The sequence below is a fragment of the Acomys russatus genome, chromosome 4 (genome assembly GCF_903995435.1).
Source record: "Acomys russatus chromosome 4, mAcoRus1.1, whole genome shotgun sequence".
Classification (NCBI taxonomy): Eukaryota; Metazoa; Chordata; class Mammalia; order Rodentia; family Muridae; genus Acomys; species Acomys russatus.
In genome coordinates, this window is record NC_067140.1 from 75,919,735 (window position 1) to 75,937,264 (window position 17,530).

The 17,530-nt window shown below is 39.9% G+C and overlaps 1 protein-coding gene and 1 pseudogene across 1 annotated transcript in view; one reads left to right on the top strand and one right to left on the bottom strand.

The window, feature by feature from the left end:
• The window catches only part of Macrod2 (mono-ADP ribosylhydrolase 2), a 1,925,774-nt gene that overhangs the window by 67,594 nt on the left and 1,840,650 nt on the right, over positions 1-17,530 (top strand). Inside the window, exon 3 of the mRNA XM_051144748.1 lies at positions 2,574-2,681. Coding sequence (XP_051000705.1) covers positions 2,574-2,681 — 108 coding nt within the window. The remainder of the gene's footprint in view (positions 1-2,573; positions 2,682-17,530) is intronic.
• LOC127188319 (ubiquitin thioesterase OTUB1-like) lies at positions 1,206-2,238 on the bottom strand (annotated as a pseudogene).

A 17,530-nucleotide genomic window follows, 5' to 3' on the forward strand; every position in this document is an offset into this window, starting at 1 on the left:
CTCAATAGAATTGACCTATGGGCATATCTTTGGTGCCATTTTCTTAATTGATGATTGATGTGGGAGGGCCCAGCCTACTGTGGGTGGTGCCACTCTCTGGGCAGAGTCTAGGCTGTTTATCAAAAGTAGCCCAGCAAGCCAGAGAAAGCAAGCCTTAATCAGTATTCCACCATGGCCCCTGCTTCAGTTCCTGCCCCCCTTCTCAAGTTTCTGCTTTGAGTTCCTGTCCTGACCTTTCTTGATGATGCACTGTATGTGTAAGAGGCAATAAAACCTTTCCTCTTCGAGGTTGTTTTTGGTTATGGTGTTTATCACAGCAAGAGAGAAACTAAACTAGGACAGCCCCCAAAGACAATTTAGGTAATTTAGATGCTTTAAAACCTATCACTTCTTATCTTCCAAATACTTTAAAATTGCATGCTCATCTGAAAGTGTCTGAGTGAGTGTATAGGATTATAGTTATCCATAAAAGATGTGCATATTTCATAAATACCTGTGTTTGAGTTTATAAATGTTTTACAAATATGATAAAATTCTTCTTATATGTAGCCTTTCTGTATTTTGAGACATTTATTCATATTTCTTTAAGGGGGTTGACTTTGTCTTAAAATAAGTGACAATTCAAATTAGTAGTATTTCCCTAAAATATATAACAATATATCAGGATTTAGAGCAGCCTCCTGGCTCTGTGTTTTGGGTGCAGCCATTTCTCTTGCATAGTAACATTGTCTTGTATAGTGAAAGTTTAAATTCACCATGGTAAGGAAAGAACATTTTCATAAATTTAGATCTTCTCAGGATGGGGGATCTTTTTTAGACATAGCAAGGTTGAAATTAAATGGTTAAATAAATACGTTTTGAAAGATTCCATTATATAGCTGGAAAAAGTAGAAATGGTCTTCTCTGTGAAATATGTTTTCTCTCTGTAGTTGTGCATATCTTTTCCTTATGAATATAATAGAGCATAATTTCATCTTCAAATGATATTATCATAATAAAATTGATTGATAGTGTTAATTTTTTTCACCACCAGCATCCCCTTTAATAAAACACGGAAGGTGGTATGACAGGAAAAAGGAGGGGTGAAATATGACCATTTACAACCACATACACAAAACAGAAGAAATGAAACTAGAAAGAAAACCCTCTGTACATGTCTAGCGCCTGGCAGGGGGAGGCAGGCAGGGCACAGCAGGCCACTGGCCCTACTTGTAGAGGATATTGTAGCATCCAGGTCGGTGGAGAAGGTAGACTTTGGGCTCAGAGCCCTCAGGGCGGACATGTGGGTTGGTGGTGCCACCCTCACCGCAGTCCATGTACTCCATTTGGGTGGACACGCTGAGAGCTTAGGCCAGTGCAGCGATGTGGATATGGTCACTGTCCTTGCACATGGGTTCCACTTCCTGTTGGCAGAACTCATTAATGGTCTGGCCACCCTCTATGAAGTACTCGAAGAACTTGCTGTCCCGCTACAGGTAGCCTGAGGTGGGCAGCAGCAGGTAGACCACAAGGTAGTTTGAGGTGCTCTGGTCACTGAAGGAGGCCAGCAGTCAGCGACTGAGGTCTGCTTTCCCACTTGCTCAATAAGGTCCATGAACATGTTGTGAAAGTCCTCGATGGGGTACTCGGTGAAGTCCTGGGATACCAGGTCCTCTTTGACCTTGGCGGACACAGCCTCGAGCCGCAGCGCCTCCAAGTGGGAGAAGCCGAATGCTCCATGGACGCAGTTGCCATCGGGCCTGGTCCTCCGGATGTATGAGTACTTTTGGTGGAGGTCCTCGATCTTCTGTTGGTAGATGTTGCCATCCTCAGCACGCTCCTTGCACGGCCCTGAGAGTTCCAGCTGCTCTGACACCAGCGGATTCTGCAACACAATTTCTTGCTGGATTTGGTCCTGCTGAGCCATAATGGCTTCATCATAGGGCAGACAGTTAACACCTTCGGAATCACTGCCTAGTGGCTCCTGCTTCTGCTGCTGAGGTTCCTCCGCTGCCGTCTTTAAACAGCACCGCACTTTAATTTTTCTAATGACCAAAGATATTGCCCAAAGTTGTCCAAAAACCCTAACTGACCACTAATTCAGACAGTGCATTTATATTTAAAATAGAGTATAAACAGACCAAACACCATACCCCTAGTATTTACACAGATTTGAGATTTTCCTTTGTAACTCTGTGACTCAAATTGGCAATTGGTTAGTACTGGGAAAGATGGCTCAGTGAATAAAACTCTTGCCATTTTAACATGAGCACCTGAGTTGGAAAACCCAGAACCCACACAAATAGCCATATGTATCTGAGTGCCTATAAGCCACTGCCCCTGCGGGAAGACGGAAGTGGAGATAAGGACACAGAGATGTTGTTGTCCAGTTAGCTTGGCACATGCAGTGGTGGGGACCCTGTTTCAAAACAGGGTGAAAGGTGAGGACAGGTACATAAGGTAACCCTGTCACCTCCACACATGCACACGGCACACTAATGTACCCCTCCACATGAGACACAGATGTACGCACACAAAAAGTTATTGATTAAATTAGGAATATTACTATTAATATGTATCTCTTTTTATTACAGAAGAAAATACTCAGGAAACACCACAGATGAAGAAAAGCTTGAGTGAAAAGGTTTCCCTCTACAGAGGTGACATCACGTTGCTAGAGGTAGATGCAATAGTCAATGCGGGTGAGTGGTTCACTTTTCTGTATCTTCTTTGCCTTTACAACTTAAAAACATCTCCTATACTGCCTTGGTATAGAAATGCCCTAGATCTTTTGTGTGTGTGTGTGATAAAAAACATTGAGGATTTATTTTACGAATCCAGTTAAGGGTACTGGGCCACAGGAGGAGTAATGAACTGTTGTAACAAGTTTTTCAGGGGGAGTTTTAGTAGTTAAATGATTACTAGCTTCGTGCTTGAGTTAATGAGCAGCAGCAGTAGTTCAGCAAGTTTTTCCTTTCTTTTGTATAAATCCTAAAGATACACTTAGATTATATCAACCAAAAGGAAATGTGGAAAAATTATTTCTTTGATTTCAAAACTTCACTTGTTTGTAAGTTTTCACTTTTATTATAAAATGCATTTTACTAGCACATTTTAATGTATAATTTTATTCTTTGAATATTGAAGGAAATATGACAGCATGCTATTTATGTTGTTCTTGTCTCCTATATTTTCTTGTATAGCTGTCTGTAAAAGAGAAATGACAGATGTGGTTTTATAAAGATAAATATTAATAAAAGGAAATTATGGTTTGTGTTTTGGAAAGTTAAACCCCCCCTTGTAGGTTGAAAGTGTCAAATAAAAGTAGGTCTAGACTTAGGTGAAGGCAGTCTTTAATCGCAGGGCTCATTGATGGAAAAGCCCCTTTAATGGAGTGCTGAAGAGAATTGCAGTAGAGGAACTATTTGACCCAGGCGATCCTTAAGTATCTAAAAGGTCATTCAGAAAAGTTTGTTTTTTTTTTTTTTTTTTTCTTTACAGGAAGATATAAACACATACAGAAAGGAGTGGCTTTGGGGAACTGAATGGTGACATTATACAGGTGGTTCTTTGGAGGAGTCACTAGAGAGTGGTGGACTTTCATTAATAATGGTGGCTCAAAATGCAGCAGTTTAGAACCAGGAGAGAAGACGAACTTAAGTTTGGTGAAGTCTAGTACCCCGGCTTAACCATCTAGGAGGGGAAAAGGAGACAGAAAATTCCTGGGTGAGATGACAGAGTGGGAAATTAGACTACCTGTGTCTGGATTTAGCAGAAGCTACAAAGTGGTTGCCTGTGAGTTTTCTGTAATCCCAGAAGAAGAGCTCTGGTTTACATTTAGCCGTCCCTCAGAACACAAAAGAATGGGCGGGATTTCCTGACCTCTCTTGTTTTCCAGGAGTGGAGGATTCAGCTAAATCCTCTATTGTCTCAGGGGATGAGTAAATTCACACACTGGAATGTAGGAAAATGCAGAGTAAGAACTGAGGATGAGTTCTTGGGGTCTCCCAGGAAGGCTGGAAGGCTCCAGAGCTTGCTCTTCCTTCAGAACTGGGGGTCAGTTGCTTTGTAAAGTACCAGCCCTGCAATAATCAGGGCTCAGTTTCCTTTTTCTTCTAATGGCTCTTTGATTCTTTTCTTCTCTGGTGCCTCGATCACCATTTTGAGATGTAATGTTCTATCAAAAAGGAGTGCAGATTGTTTCATCTCTACCCAATTTGGCTGTCTTCTTTAGTTTGATTTTCATCCTGTCACCTTAAAGGCTCAGCTGTTCCTTATATGTAGACCCCATGGGTTTTTTTTCTTTGTGCACCCCCCCTCTCCCCTCCATTTCAAGTTGTTTTTCTCTAGTTTGTGGGGCCTATGCAGAAGTCAGGGTCTTGGACAGGATATTTGTAAATGTATATGATCTTTAATTCTAAAATATTTAAGATGTAAATAGTTTTATTAAATAATTTTTTTTATAAAAGTACCACCAATATTCTAATATGTATTTGAAATTTTTAGCCAATGATTCTAGTTGCTTCTTTTTCATCTTGTTAACCTAACATTGAATTTACTTTGTTCACTTGCTAATAATAGTGACTTTTCTTGGGTTCTGTTAACTGTATATTTATGTTCTTCCCACGAAGTACATAATGGTACCCTCTTGGCTTATTGTTTTACCGTCCAAAACAATGTCTTGGTTTTAAGCTTTTAAGAAATATTTCAAACGGTATATGTGTTAAATTGACTTTATACAATTGAATATCATACCTCTAAAAATATATTCTGGACTGGGGACTTGATACAATGAGGCAGTTTGGCTCTGGTTTTAAAAATCATTTGTTTAATTAACCAATAAAAATATTTCTGAGTAATTTTTGTTGACACGAAATAAAATATTATTACTCAGAAGAACATCCTTGACTCACTGTTTTGCTTACTATTCATTTATCTTGCCTTTCCCTGTATATGTAGTTTTCTCATAGATGTAGCATAGTGTACACAATTCTGATGAATTCATCTGAAGATAAGAACCAACTTTTGCACCTTTCTAGCTCGCTGGCTGCGGCGATTGTAATTTGGCTGTGTTCACAAGGGCTGGCTCAGACCAAATGTACAAGTAACGGCTCTATTTGCACATCTCTGCTGTGCAGCTTGTCGGCCTGGTATGAACTGAGAGGCACAGCTGTTAGCTTTCAAGTATACAAGGCAGCATGACAGAAAACCCCAGAGCCACCTCCAGCGAGAGGCAGTGCTCACAGTCAAGGTGGTAGAGGTGGCCCACTGCCACTTTCTGCTAGACTGCCAAAGTTCTTGTGAGGCCACATTAGTATATTAAATCAATTATCTTTATAGTTCTGAATGGAAAGATTTCATATGTTCAACTTGTTAATTAAGAATTTGTTGAATTCCCTTAAGCTTCCTTAAATGTCACCAGAGATAAACCTCCTCTTTATTCTTCCTTTAAGAAGCTGCACATAAAAGTGTGTGGTCTAGTAAGAGAGGTTGCAGTGGGCATCATATTAGCTGGCAGAGAACTGATACACATTTAGAGTCAGACACACTTGGGCTCCAGTTCTCATGCTTAGGACTGTTTTATTCTTAAATCTTATTTTGGAGTAATTATAGTAAATTGCAGGGAAATAAATCAGAGTTCTGGTCACCTTTTATAAGCTTCCAGCAATGGTGATACCATATAATCAATAGTAAAATATGAGAACTAGGAAGTTTATATTTATATATTCTTAGCAGTTTTGATAGAGATATGTTTGGTGTTGCGGAAAGAGTCTATCACTCAATTTACGTGTCTGGACAAGGCAAACTTAGATAGTGCAATTAGAAGAGCAAACACACTGAGACAGGAGGTACATTTGGTTTTCGCTCCAAGGAAGGTGGTGACTGTGTTCCCCCATGAGGCCTGATTTCACAATATATTCAGTTGGGCTAGTCTGAAAATAACTGACACATTGGAAATAAAAAAAGGAAGGGTCACTGCTTTAAGGAGAAAAGTGTCACTCCTGCAGGCCATCAAATTCCTATAATAGAGCAGTGAACCTTTGGGCAACCAAATTTTTATTGGGTAAGGAAGATAAAGACACTCGCATAAAATTCTTACAAAGTAGGGGAGATAAGATTTTAATTCCTTGTGCTAAACACAATTTTTATAGTATTTGATAGGACAAACTCATTTTTTATATGGCATTGAGGGTCATATTTGGCTCTCATTTAATAAACACTTTACCAGTGAGGTACACCCATGTTTTAAATAGTTCATACCATTTTTAAGTACATAGGTCTGTGTAGTTTTATCTCATGTAGAGATTAACCAAACCATTACTAAAATTTATATGTAGAACCATTTTATTAAGAAAAATACTCTTTTCTATATTATGACTCATCTCCACACTTTGTTAATTGTTTCCTTTGTTTACAGGTTTTTTAGTTTGATGTCATCTTGTTGTTCTCTTTTCACTTTTGTTGCCAAGAAAGTAAAATTATAGAAATAGAGAGTCGAGAAATGTCCAGTAGAGATTGAGGTTTGGTGATGAAGGGAATGGGAGATTATTGATCAAAGAGACAAAAATTTCAGATATACAGAAGAAATAGATTTTGAGGTCTATGGAACAGCTGCATGATTATAAGCAATAATAGTGCATATTTTCAAAAATAAGAGTGAATGCTAAATGTTTCACTGTAGAAGTGGTAAGCAAGGCTTTGGAGATGTTAATTAGCTTAATTTGATCAACTTGTATTTTATAGATATATCAAAATATCATATAGTTCCTTATAAGTTCATGTAATTATGATTTATTAAAAGCAATGTCAATACAAATATGTTATATAAGAGTAACAATTATAAACTGCATGGAATCTTTTTGATCAACTTTTCTCACTAAGCAAAATTCACTTTAAAGCAATCCATACATGTTATTGCATTTTTCCTGGTACCAAAAATAGTTCATTCTATTTTTCTCATCTTGGTATACATAGATTTAGAAGAGATTTTAGCCATTCACCCATTGATGACCTTTTGAGTTCTCCTCAATATTTTGCTATTAACAATAAGGTTTCTGTGAATATATTCTATAAATATTCAAGTTTCTGTATGACTACAAGTTTCTGTTTCTATGGCACAAATATATGTACTATATATGTTATGATAAATGCCTATTTAATTAAAAAAACCCTGCAATTTCCCATAGTATCTGTATTATTTTACATTTTCAAGTTCTTAAGGAATGCAGTTTATATACTTTTTCATAGTATTTGGTGTTTAGAATTATTTTTTGTTTTACTTTACTAGGTCTATACTGGTATCTTATATTTTAATTTGCATTTTCCAAAGGATTAATGATGTTGGATACCTTTCTATATTTACTTATTGGCATGCATATCCCTTCTTAGAGGGTGTATTTGTTCATTTATAATGGCTATAAGAACCATCTTAAGATCTTTGTGAATTTTGGACATTGCTATTTTTAAGGTTCTGTCCTAAATCCTATCTTATTAAAGTATAATACACCCATATGATAATTATTTAAGAACTGGGTGACAGTTGATCATTTCACATCATTCTGTGTTCTCTAGACAATTAGGATAATGTTAATTCTGATTTTGTGGGTTTCATAGTTTGAAAACTCACTCATTTCCTCTGGGCCCAAACATTTACCTAAGTCCTTGGACAGCTTGTTATCACTGTGACTATAGCATTTTCTATCCATTGCTAATACCAGCTAGATGAGGCTAATTATTCAGTCTTTTAATCCTTAGTCTTCTCACACATAAAGTGGGCATGATACTGGAGACAAAAGTCACAGGAAGATCATAAATAATATGTGGAAAGTATGGAGTTCAGTGTGACACATGCTCTGCACTTTGGCGTGATTTAGCCAGTGTAATTATTAACGTCTGTCTTTGGAGTGGATTTCCCTCCTGCTTTCTTCTCTGAGCTAGCCCGCCACAAGAGTGCCGCCCACAGTCAGCTGCATTCCTCCGCCTTCACAGCCTGCATCTGTTGCTAGTGGACAACAGATGCTACAGCTAGAGAAACTGTCTTCTCTCTGAGTAGTTTTTCAAATATCATATATTTTAACATGAATTGTGCATTACTAATTATTTTATTCAAATTTGATATCATAAAGAAGCATTTTTTCTAGGGAAAACGTTCAGTATTTACTGTGAACAAAATTCACATTGTTAACATTGCTTATGTCATAAGAACACATGAAAACATGTGGTCAGACATACTTAGATCATTAGGGCTAAGCAGACAGATATGAAATAATACAAAAATTTTTCCTGACAAAAGAATCAGCAAAGATTTATGAAGTGCCTGCTTTGTGAGCCACAGAAGTGCTTCAGTAGCAGAGGTAAATATATGCTAGTTGCCACCTGACATGGTACAGTTTTTATTAGCTCCATGTCTGAGGTATTTGGGACAAACGGGAAAACGTGTAGCCCCGGGAAGCAGTGAGACCATGGTGTGGTGGGGAGCCACAGCTGGTGAGTGGGCAGAGAGCAAGTGCGGGCAACTTCAGATGAGGGGCATCAAGGGTCACCTTCAAGGGATGAGATTAAAAAAAAAATAAAAAAACCTGAAGTAAGTGGTGAGTCTGAAGAATTTTTCAGAGGAAAAAGATGCAGTGTATATGTGTTAGCAAGGTTCCCCTGGCAGTAGTGCTCCATTTAGGGAGCCATGAATTTGAGGGGGAGACAAGAAGCAAAGATGGAACAGTTTAGCTTTGTAGTGAGTACCTCAGCTGAGGTAAATCCGGAGCTTTTCCTCCTTTTCATAACTTTACTGTTGTTAGTTAAGTCTCTGTCCTCTTCACTTGTGAGCTGATCCTGGTGTGAGTCCAGTCTGATTTGGAGGAATCTTAAGTCTAATATGCTTGGGTTGGATCACAAAAGCTAGTGTCAAAATGTATTTGCTTTTCCACCAGTATTCTTGGATTTCTACTTAATATGTACTGTGTCCTAGGATGCTGCCAATCTGTCTCCCGCAAAACTGCTTGCATTAAAACCACCCCACCAACTGTTACCACAACCTCCCCTTTTTCTTTTTCTTCTTGGATTTGTGAACTCTTTTTGGTCCTTTTTCTTTTTCTTTTTCCTTTGGTGCAGCAGTGTGTGTGTGTGTGTGTGTGTGTGTGTGTGTGTGTGTGTGTGTGTGTGCAGGTGCGTGTATGTGTGACCGCACATGACGTCTAGAGCTTGATGGCAGGCATCTTGCTCTTTTGTTTTCCACCTTATATTTTGAGACAAGGTCTTCTGCTGAGCCTGCAGCTCACCCATTCTGCAGTACTAACTGCCTGGGACCCAGGGAGTCTTCCCAGTGCTAGGACTGCCTGTGCTTGCCTCCCCTCCCAGCCTGTTATGTAGATCTGAAAACAGCTCCTCCTGCAGGCTCACCAAATGGGCAGCTAAGCCATCTTCCCTGCCCTGGTCCTTGTATGCTTTGTATATAAAATCATTGGTCACTTCCTGCTTGAATGTTATTTCTTTTCCCTTCACTGACATATATTTGACAGCCTCTTTTAGCTCATGTCCATGACCTTCATTCCTTATCCAGAGCACTGCAATGGAGGCCTGAATACTTTGATGGAAATCTCACTTACTGTCCAGATGCAGACGACATGTTGCTCTTCATATTGCTCCTGTCTTTAGCCTGCTATCCTTAGGGTCTTCCTATATATCACCCATAAGGTCCACTGGTGAGGACCTCAGGGTTTCGGATGTGTCTTTCTTCATATGTTCATGCCTTCTCTCTTCCCACGGATCTGTAATTCACTTGCCCTCTCTTTTCTTCCTTCTTTCCCTTTCTTCCTCCTCCTTCTCTCTTCTAGTCTTCCCTCCTGTCACTTCTTTATTTAGTTGTGTAAAACAAAGAATGTGTCTACCTGTCAGGAGTGGACAAATGTAAGTACCAGGGAACCCAACGTTAACACTTGTCTGTGGGTCTCAGTAAAGTGCACCGAGAGTGGAGTGGGCCCTTGTACATGTAGAGAAGTAGGTTAGGCACAGTAGAGACGATAGCTGGGTCCAGGACATAGGTTACATTGCATATAAAGTATATATCAAGTATTTTTGTTGAAAATCCAAATATAGTATGTAAAGTAAAATTGTAAATTACTTTTTGTTTCATTCCTGTGATGAATTAATCAAAAATTTTGAGGCAGAAAATGAGTTTTTAGACTCCATAACTATGTTGTTTTACTTTAAAAAATATCCTTCATACAGTGTAGACACAGTTATCTGTCCCTTGTCTCTTTTCAGCCTTAAGGTAGAGGATATATTTGTTCTCCTGTCTTGGCATAATTTTCTGAATTGTATTTTGAGAGAGGTTTAGAGATGCATCCTTAAATCTTCAGCCTCCTTCCTTTCTTCTCCTGTAATATTATTAAAAAATAAAACTTTGCCCTGGGAGATAAGTGCCCTTGCCAGATTTCTCAGGATTTTATTGAAAGAAGATTATATTCTTGTGATCATTTCCTCCTCTAAAATATGCTTTCTAGTAAATTCCTGGTGATTTCAATTGCTTCCTTATTTCCTCACCTTCTCTCTGTCAGGCTTCGGCCGCCATGCAAAATCCAGCTCAATTTCTTCTTGATCTTCCAAATTTCCATACACAAATTGTGGGTATGCCAGGGATGTTAAGTGTAATTTGAGGTCACAGCAAACAGACCCGCCATCTTAATGCAGCATCAAATAGGATGATTTGTGTATATTGACCAGATTCAAGTATAATCTTGTGCTAAGCCTGTTGACTAAACAGTTTTGGTGCTGCCTAGCTCTTGGGAGAAAATATGGAGCCTAATTTATAATTTAGTGTTATGTCACTACAGGAAATTCTACACAGTCACAGAAAATTATTCTGCATGAGATATAATTTTAAATTTATTTGTAGATTACTGGCTAGGAAATAAAAGCAGGATAATGCTCCAACCATAAATGAGATGGCTTTAGTAAAAGATTAATGTTCACTAGAACAGTACCATTTACAAAGGAAAAGTGAGGCAGGTTGGTTTGTTCATGCCTCACACTCCAGCTTCCAAGAAGACGTGCATTTCCCTGGGGTTAGTCAAGAAGACGTGCATCTCCCTGGAGTTAGTCAAGAAGCGTGCATTTCCCTGGAGTTAGTCAAGAAGACGTGCCTCTCCCTGGGGTTAGTCAAGAAGACGTGCCTCTCCCTGGGGTTAGTCAAGAAGACGTGCATCTCCCTGGAGTTAGTCAAGAAGACGTGCATTTCCCTGGGGTTAGTCAAGAAGACGTGCATCTCCCTGGGGTTAGTCAGGAAGACGTGCATCTCCCTGGGGTTAGTCAAGAAGACGTGCATCTCCCTGGAGTTAGTCAAGAAGACGTGCATTTCCCTGGGGTTAGTCAAGAAGACGTGCCTCTCCCTGGGGTTAGTCAGGAAGACGTGCATCTCCCTGGAGTTAGTCAAGAAGACGTGCATCTCCCTGGAGTTAGTCAAGAAGACGTGCATTTCCCTGGGGTTAGTCAAGAAGACGTGCCTCTCCCTGGGGTTAGTCAAGAAGACGTGCATCTCCCTGGGGTTAGTCAAGAAGACGTGCATCTCCCTGGAGTTAGTCAAGAAGACGTGCATTTCCCTGGCGTTAGTCAAGAAGACGTGCATTTCCCTGGAGTTAGTCAAGAAGACGTGCATCTCCCTGGAGTTAGTCAAGAAGACGTGCATCTCCCTGGGGTTAGTCAAGAAGACGTGCATCTCCCTGGAGTTAGTCAAGAAGACGTGCATCTCCCTGGGGTCAGTCAAGAAGACGTGCATCTCCCTGGAGTTAGTCAAGAAGACGTGCATTTCCCTGGGGTCAGTCAAGAAGACGTGCATTTCCCTGGGGTCAGTCAAGAAGACGTGCATCTCCCTGGGGTTAGTCAGAGACCCTTGGAGTCAGATCAGTGGTTATTTTCAGTATGCTTTTTTGACTTCCTGGCTTTGGAAGCTTTGGAAAACTCAATCATTAAAATATTATATTTATTTTTTATGTGTATTGGTGTTTTGCCTGAATGTATGTGTGTGTGAGGGTGTAGAGTCCCCTGTAACTGGAGTTACATATAGTTGTGAGCTGCCATGTGGTTGCTGGGAATTGAACCCAGGTTGTCTGGAAGAACAACGAGTGCTCTTAACCTCTGAGCCATCTCTCCAGCCCCCAATTCAGTCACTCTAACATCATACTATACTATACACTATACTATACTATACTATACACTATACTATACTATATACTCTACTATACTATATACTATACTATATACTATACTATATACTATACTATATACTATACTATATACTATACTATATACTATACTATATACTATACTATATACTATACTATATACTATACTATATACTATACTATATTCTATACTATACACTATACTATACTATACTATACACTATACTATACTATATACTCTACTATACTATATACTATACTATATACTATACTATATACTATACTATATACTATACTATATTCTATACTATACACTATACTATACTATGCACTATACTGTACTGTACTGTACTATACTATACTATACTATACACTATACTATATTCTATACTATACTATACTATACACTATACTATATACTATATACTATACTATACTATATACTATACTATACACTACACTATACTATACTATACTATATTCTATACTATACTATACACTATACTATACTATACACTATACTATATACTATACTATACAATACACTATACTATACTATACTATACTATACACTATACTATATTCTATACTATACTATACGCTATACTATACTATACTAGGCACTATACTCTACTGTACTGTACTGTACTATACCATATACTATACTATACACTATACTATACTATATACTATACTATATTCTATACTATGCTATACACTATACTATACTATGCACTATACTATACTGTACTGTACTATACTATACTATATACTATACTATACTATGCACTATACTATATTCTATACTATACTATACTATACACTATACTATATACTATACTATATACTATACTATATACTATACTATACTATACTATACTATATACTATGCTATACTATACACTGTACTATACTATACAGCCTGCTTCATAGAACTATTGTGAAAATATAAAGACAATGAAAATGAAGACATAAAATACTTCATATAGTACTCATTACTTAGAGCCACAGTCATAAAATGGTAGCAGCATACACTGCTTATCTCAAAAGTAAAAATTGACTTTGTATAGGAATGTTGCAAGATTTTCAAGTCTGATAAATAGGTAGTTTATGGTCAGTTAAAAGTACATATTCTGTGTCCCATGGTTTCAGGTATTACAGTATTTACTTGAGTTGTGTCCAAAGGAAGCCATCAAAGTCTGAAACTGCAATAAGAACTGTGATTGTTTTTTAAAAAAATTCATGTGCATATGCATATGTGTAGCCCGTGTGTGCCTGGTGTCAGAGAAAGCCAGAAATGCGGGCTTGGAGCCACTAAAGATAGAGGAGCTGTTTGTGAGCCACAGTGTGGTGTCTGGGAATTGAACCTGTGTCCTGCAAAAGGGAAAAAATGTTCTTAACTGCTGAGTTCCATGGTGTGTCAAACCATCATTTTCATGGTCCTTTTTATATTTCATGTTCTTTTTATATTTACACCCTAACATCTCTTTCTTATCTGGTAACAGCACTTCTTTGTTTTTATACTCTTTATTGCTCTTCTCTTAAGGAATTGGTGCAATCTAAATAAATGTTAAAATCCTCCAAATAGTTTAAAGATGATTCACAAGAGAAAATAATTGCTACTGATAATGGATGGCTGTTAAGAAATTCCCCTCTAAATTTTCTGTCTTTAACCCTCACTATGTCTGCTTTTAGAAGAGTATCTCCTAGAGTTAAATAGTAACACAGTCCTATTTTCTAGAGAAACTGGTCTGATATAACGAATATATATTGAAAAGGGGAATTATTAGATTGGCTTACACAATATGATCTGGATAGCTCAATAGTGGTTGTCCATACACTGGTGAGTCCAGGCGTCCGAGAGCTGCTCAGTCTACAAGGGATAGTGTCTCAGTAGTTAGTCTCAGTGTAGTGTTGAAGGCCTGGGATTCCTGCAGAGCACCTGGTCTTTAGTTTACAATGGAAGACTGAAGCCCCTATGTGTCCTGCCCAAAGGTCCATCTACTGTGGAAATTCCCTTCACTGTTATTCTTAGGGTTTTCCTAAGTGAGGACTGTGATGCTGCAACTGTTCACTTCTGGGCAGTGTAGAACAGGCAGAACCATCTGCCATCTCTGCCTGGGTCTTTTCCGACTCGGTTGTCTGATCATAGAGCACATGCTGTGAGGTCATAGGTGCTTGCTTTGAAACAAAAGGCATAGTAGCAGGAGCAGGAACCATATACAATTGGGTAAGTTCCTCCTGTAACTGAAGTCAGTACCTGCACTTGCCTAAGCATGTGCATGCCACTTCCATTTGACACTGGCTTGCTGGTATGCACATCTAACTTTGTGGCTTGGTGGACCAGGTAATACCCAGCTTGCAATGGGACGCTCAGTTGGCAATGGGACTTAGTGGCCCAGTGTCAGGTATTCACTTTTCACTAAAGCCCAATCACAGGCTAAGAGCTGTCTCTCAAACAGGAAGTAGTGTCTTCAATGGCAGGGCCTTGATTTCAAAATCATGAGGATCTCCACTGTTATTCAGCTATGGAGGACTGTCAAAAATCTCCAAACAGTATTTTCGTGTGCCACGTCCACAACAAATAGCTTTGGGAAGCTGGATCTTACGGCCCAAGTGGCAGACAGAGCAGCCTGCACAGGAGCTTGGGTCTGTTGAAGAGTTGTTTCCTGTTCTGGGTCGCCCTCAAAGTTAGCTTCCTTCCAAGTCACTTGTGGCTAGAGTAATTACACCAGGTGAAAGTGTACTGATTCCAGAGTCCAATAGGCTCACTACACTTTGCACTTTTTTCTTAGTAGGAAAGGACAGCTACAGCTACTTAACATTTCACCTTGTAAGAGTTATATCAGGCGGGCAGTGGTGGCGCACGCCTTTAATCCCAGCACTTGGGAGGCAGAGGTAGTCGGATTGCTGTGAGTTTGAGGCCATCATGGTTTACAAAGCAAGTTTACGACAACCAAGACTACACAGAGAAACCCTGTCTCAAAAAAACCAACCCTAACCCCCCAAAAGAATTATGTCAACATGCCTAACATCACTGGACTCTGAGAAATTTCACTGGCTCTTAGATTTTGCTTGGGTTTATTTCCCCTCTTGTGATATGCAAATGCTTTACCAATGAGTCCATAGTGCTTGCTACTTTCTGCTTATTTGGTACAATCAGTGTGTAATGTCATTGATACAATGGGCTGCCATGAAGCTTTGTGGAAGAAAAAGGTAGTCAAGATTCCCACGAACCACATACTGACACACTGCTGGAGAATTAATATAAGTTTGAGTTAGAACTGTAAAGGTGTACTCCTGCCCTTGATCGCTGAAAGCAAAATGGCTGCTGGTCCTTATGGCAGGGTATGAAGAGAACAGCAGTTGTGAAATCAGCAGCTGCATACTGGGTTCCAGGAGACATGACAGTCTTCTCAATAGGAAACCACATCTGGTATAGCAGCCGCAATTGGAGTTACTACTTGACTGACTTTTTGAACTGCTGTCTTCCATGATCCATTGCCTGGTACACTGGCCCAGTAGCAGAATTACAGGGTTCTGTAGTGAGAACCGTTACCTGCGATTCTTCCAAGTCTTTCAGGGCACTAATTTCTATAATCTTTCCAGGGAAGTGAGGCTGGTTTGGGTTCATGATCTTCTCTGGTGGAGGCAGCTCTGGCAAGACTTTCATTTTCCTCTCCAGCTGTAAGAGTTCTCACTGCTCAGATCAGGGAGCCAGTGTGGGGATCTGCCACTCCTTAAGCTTAACTGTCCCAGTTGTGCAGGACGAGTCAGGGACCCACTGTGATCCAGATTTTGGTTAAACCTTCATTGATCACCTAACTGTATGTGCCCATACTTGAATCGGAGAGTCAAAATTTTATTTGTTGTCACCTGGAATCAATAGCAATTCAGAGCCGCTGTGTGCAAGCTTTATTATTCCCTTCCCCCAATGCACAGTTGTGCTGATGAAATAACACATGTTCCTCTGGGGAGCGATACTTTGGGAGAAGGAAAATTTGGTGTTGTAGCCTGGTACTCCCTCAAGGGGACGCACTCTCCCTTTCTCTTGAGGAATTCTTTGTAAGTTGGCTCAAGTCTGCAAATGGTATGGAGAGCCACGATTCTCTATTAGTGTGACTCCAGGTAGCCTTTCTTGTATACCGTCAGGGAGTGTGTGTGACAGAACGCTCATTAAGAAACGTCAATTACGGAAAGCAAGGTAAATTTTACAGAAGCTGGCATTGGCATTAGCCTGGACAAAAGGCCAGTGTGCCATTTGATGTAAATAAGTGTCTTTAAAACTATTCCAGATCACATTCCTCTGTCCCTTCATTCCTCATTGCCTCTCAATGCTGTTTTAATTTCGGAAGGAAGGCTTGCATTATTGCCTTCTGGGCAGAAGGCGGGATTTTACCCATAGGCTTTGCTGGCATGGGTAGTAAGCAGTTTGGTGGTGTATCAGGAGAGTTGTATGAGACTGGGATTGTTTGGAGCCCGAGGAGCAACTGATACTGAATGAATGTGCAGTGGAACGGGGCATGTGCCATAGTGTGCACGTGGAGGTGAGAGGGCAGCTTGCAGGAGTTGGTTTCCTCCTACCACCAGGTGGGTTCTGGCTGTGAGACTTAGGTCAAAAGCCTTGGTGTCACGTACCTTTACCTCCTGAGGCAGCCAGCCACATCGGAAAATATTGTGTGCCTGAATTTGTGTGTGGTGTGTGGTGCGTGTGTGTGTGTGTGTATGTATGTGTGTGGTGTGTGTGTGTATGTATGTATGTGTGTGTGGTGTGTGTGTGTGTATGTATGTATGTGTGTGTGGTGTGTGTGTGTGTATGTATGTATGTGTGTGTGGTGTGTGTGTGTGTATGTGTGTGTGTTTGTGGGTGGTGCGTGTGTGTGTGTGTGTGTGCGTGTGTGTGTGTGTGTGTGTGTGTGTGTGTGTGTGTGTGGTGTGTGGTGCGTGTGTATGTATGTGTGTGGTGTTTTTGTGGTGTGTGTGTGTGTATGTATGTATGTGTGTGTGGTGTGTGTGTGTGTATGTATGTATGTGTGTGTGTGTGTGTATGTATGTATGTGTGTGTGGTGTGTGTGTGTGTATGTGTGTGTTTGTGGGTGGTGCGTGTGTGTGTGTGTGCGTGTGTGTGTGTGTGTGCGTGTGTGTGTGTGTGTGTGTGGTGTGTGTGGTGCGTGTGTATGTATGTGTGTGGTGTTTTTGTGGTGTGTGTGTGTGTATGTATGTATGTGTGTGTGGTGCGTGTGTATGTATGTGTGTATGTATGTGTGTGGTGTTTTTGTGGTGTGTGGTGCGTATGTATGTATGTGTGTGTGGTGTGTGTGTGTGTGTATGTCTGTGTGTTTGTGGGTGGTGCGTGCGTGTGTGTGTGTGTGTGT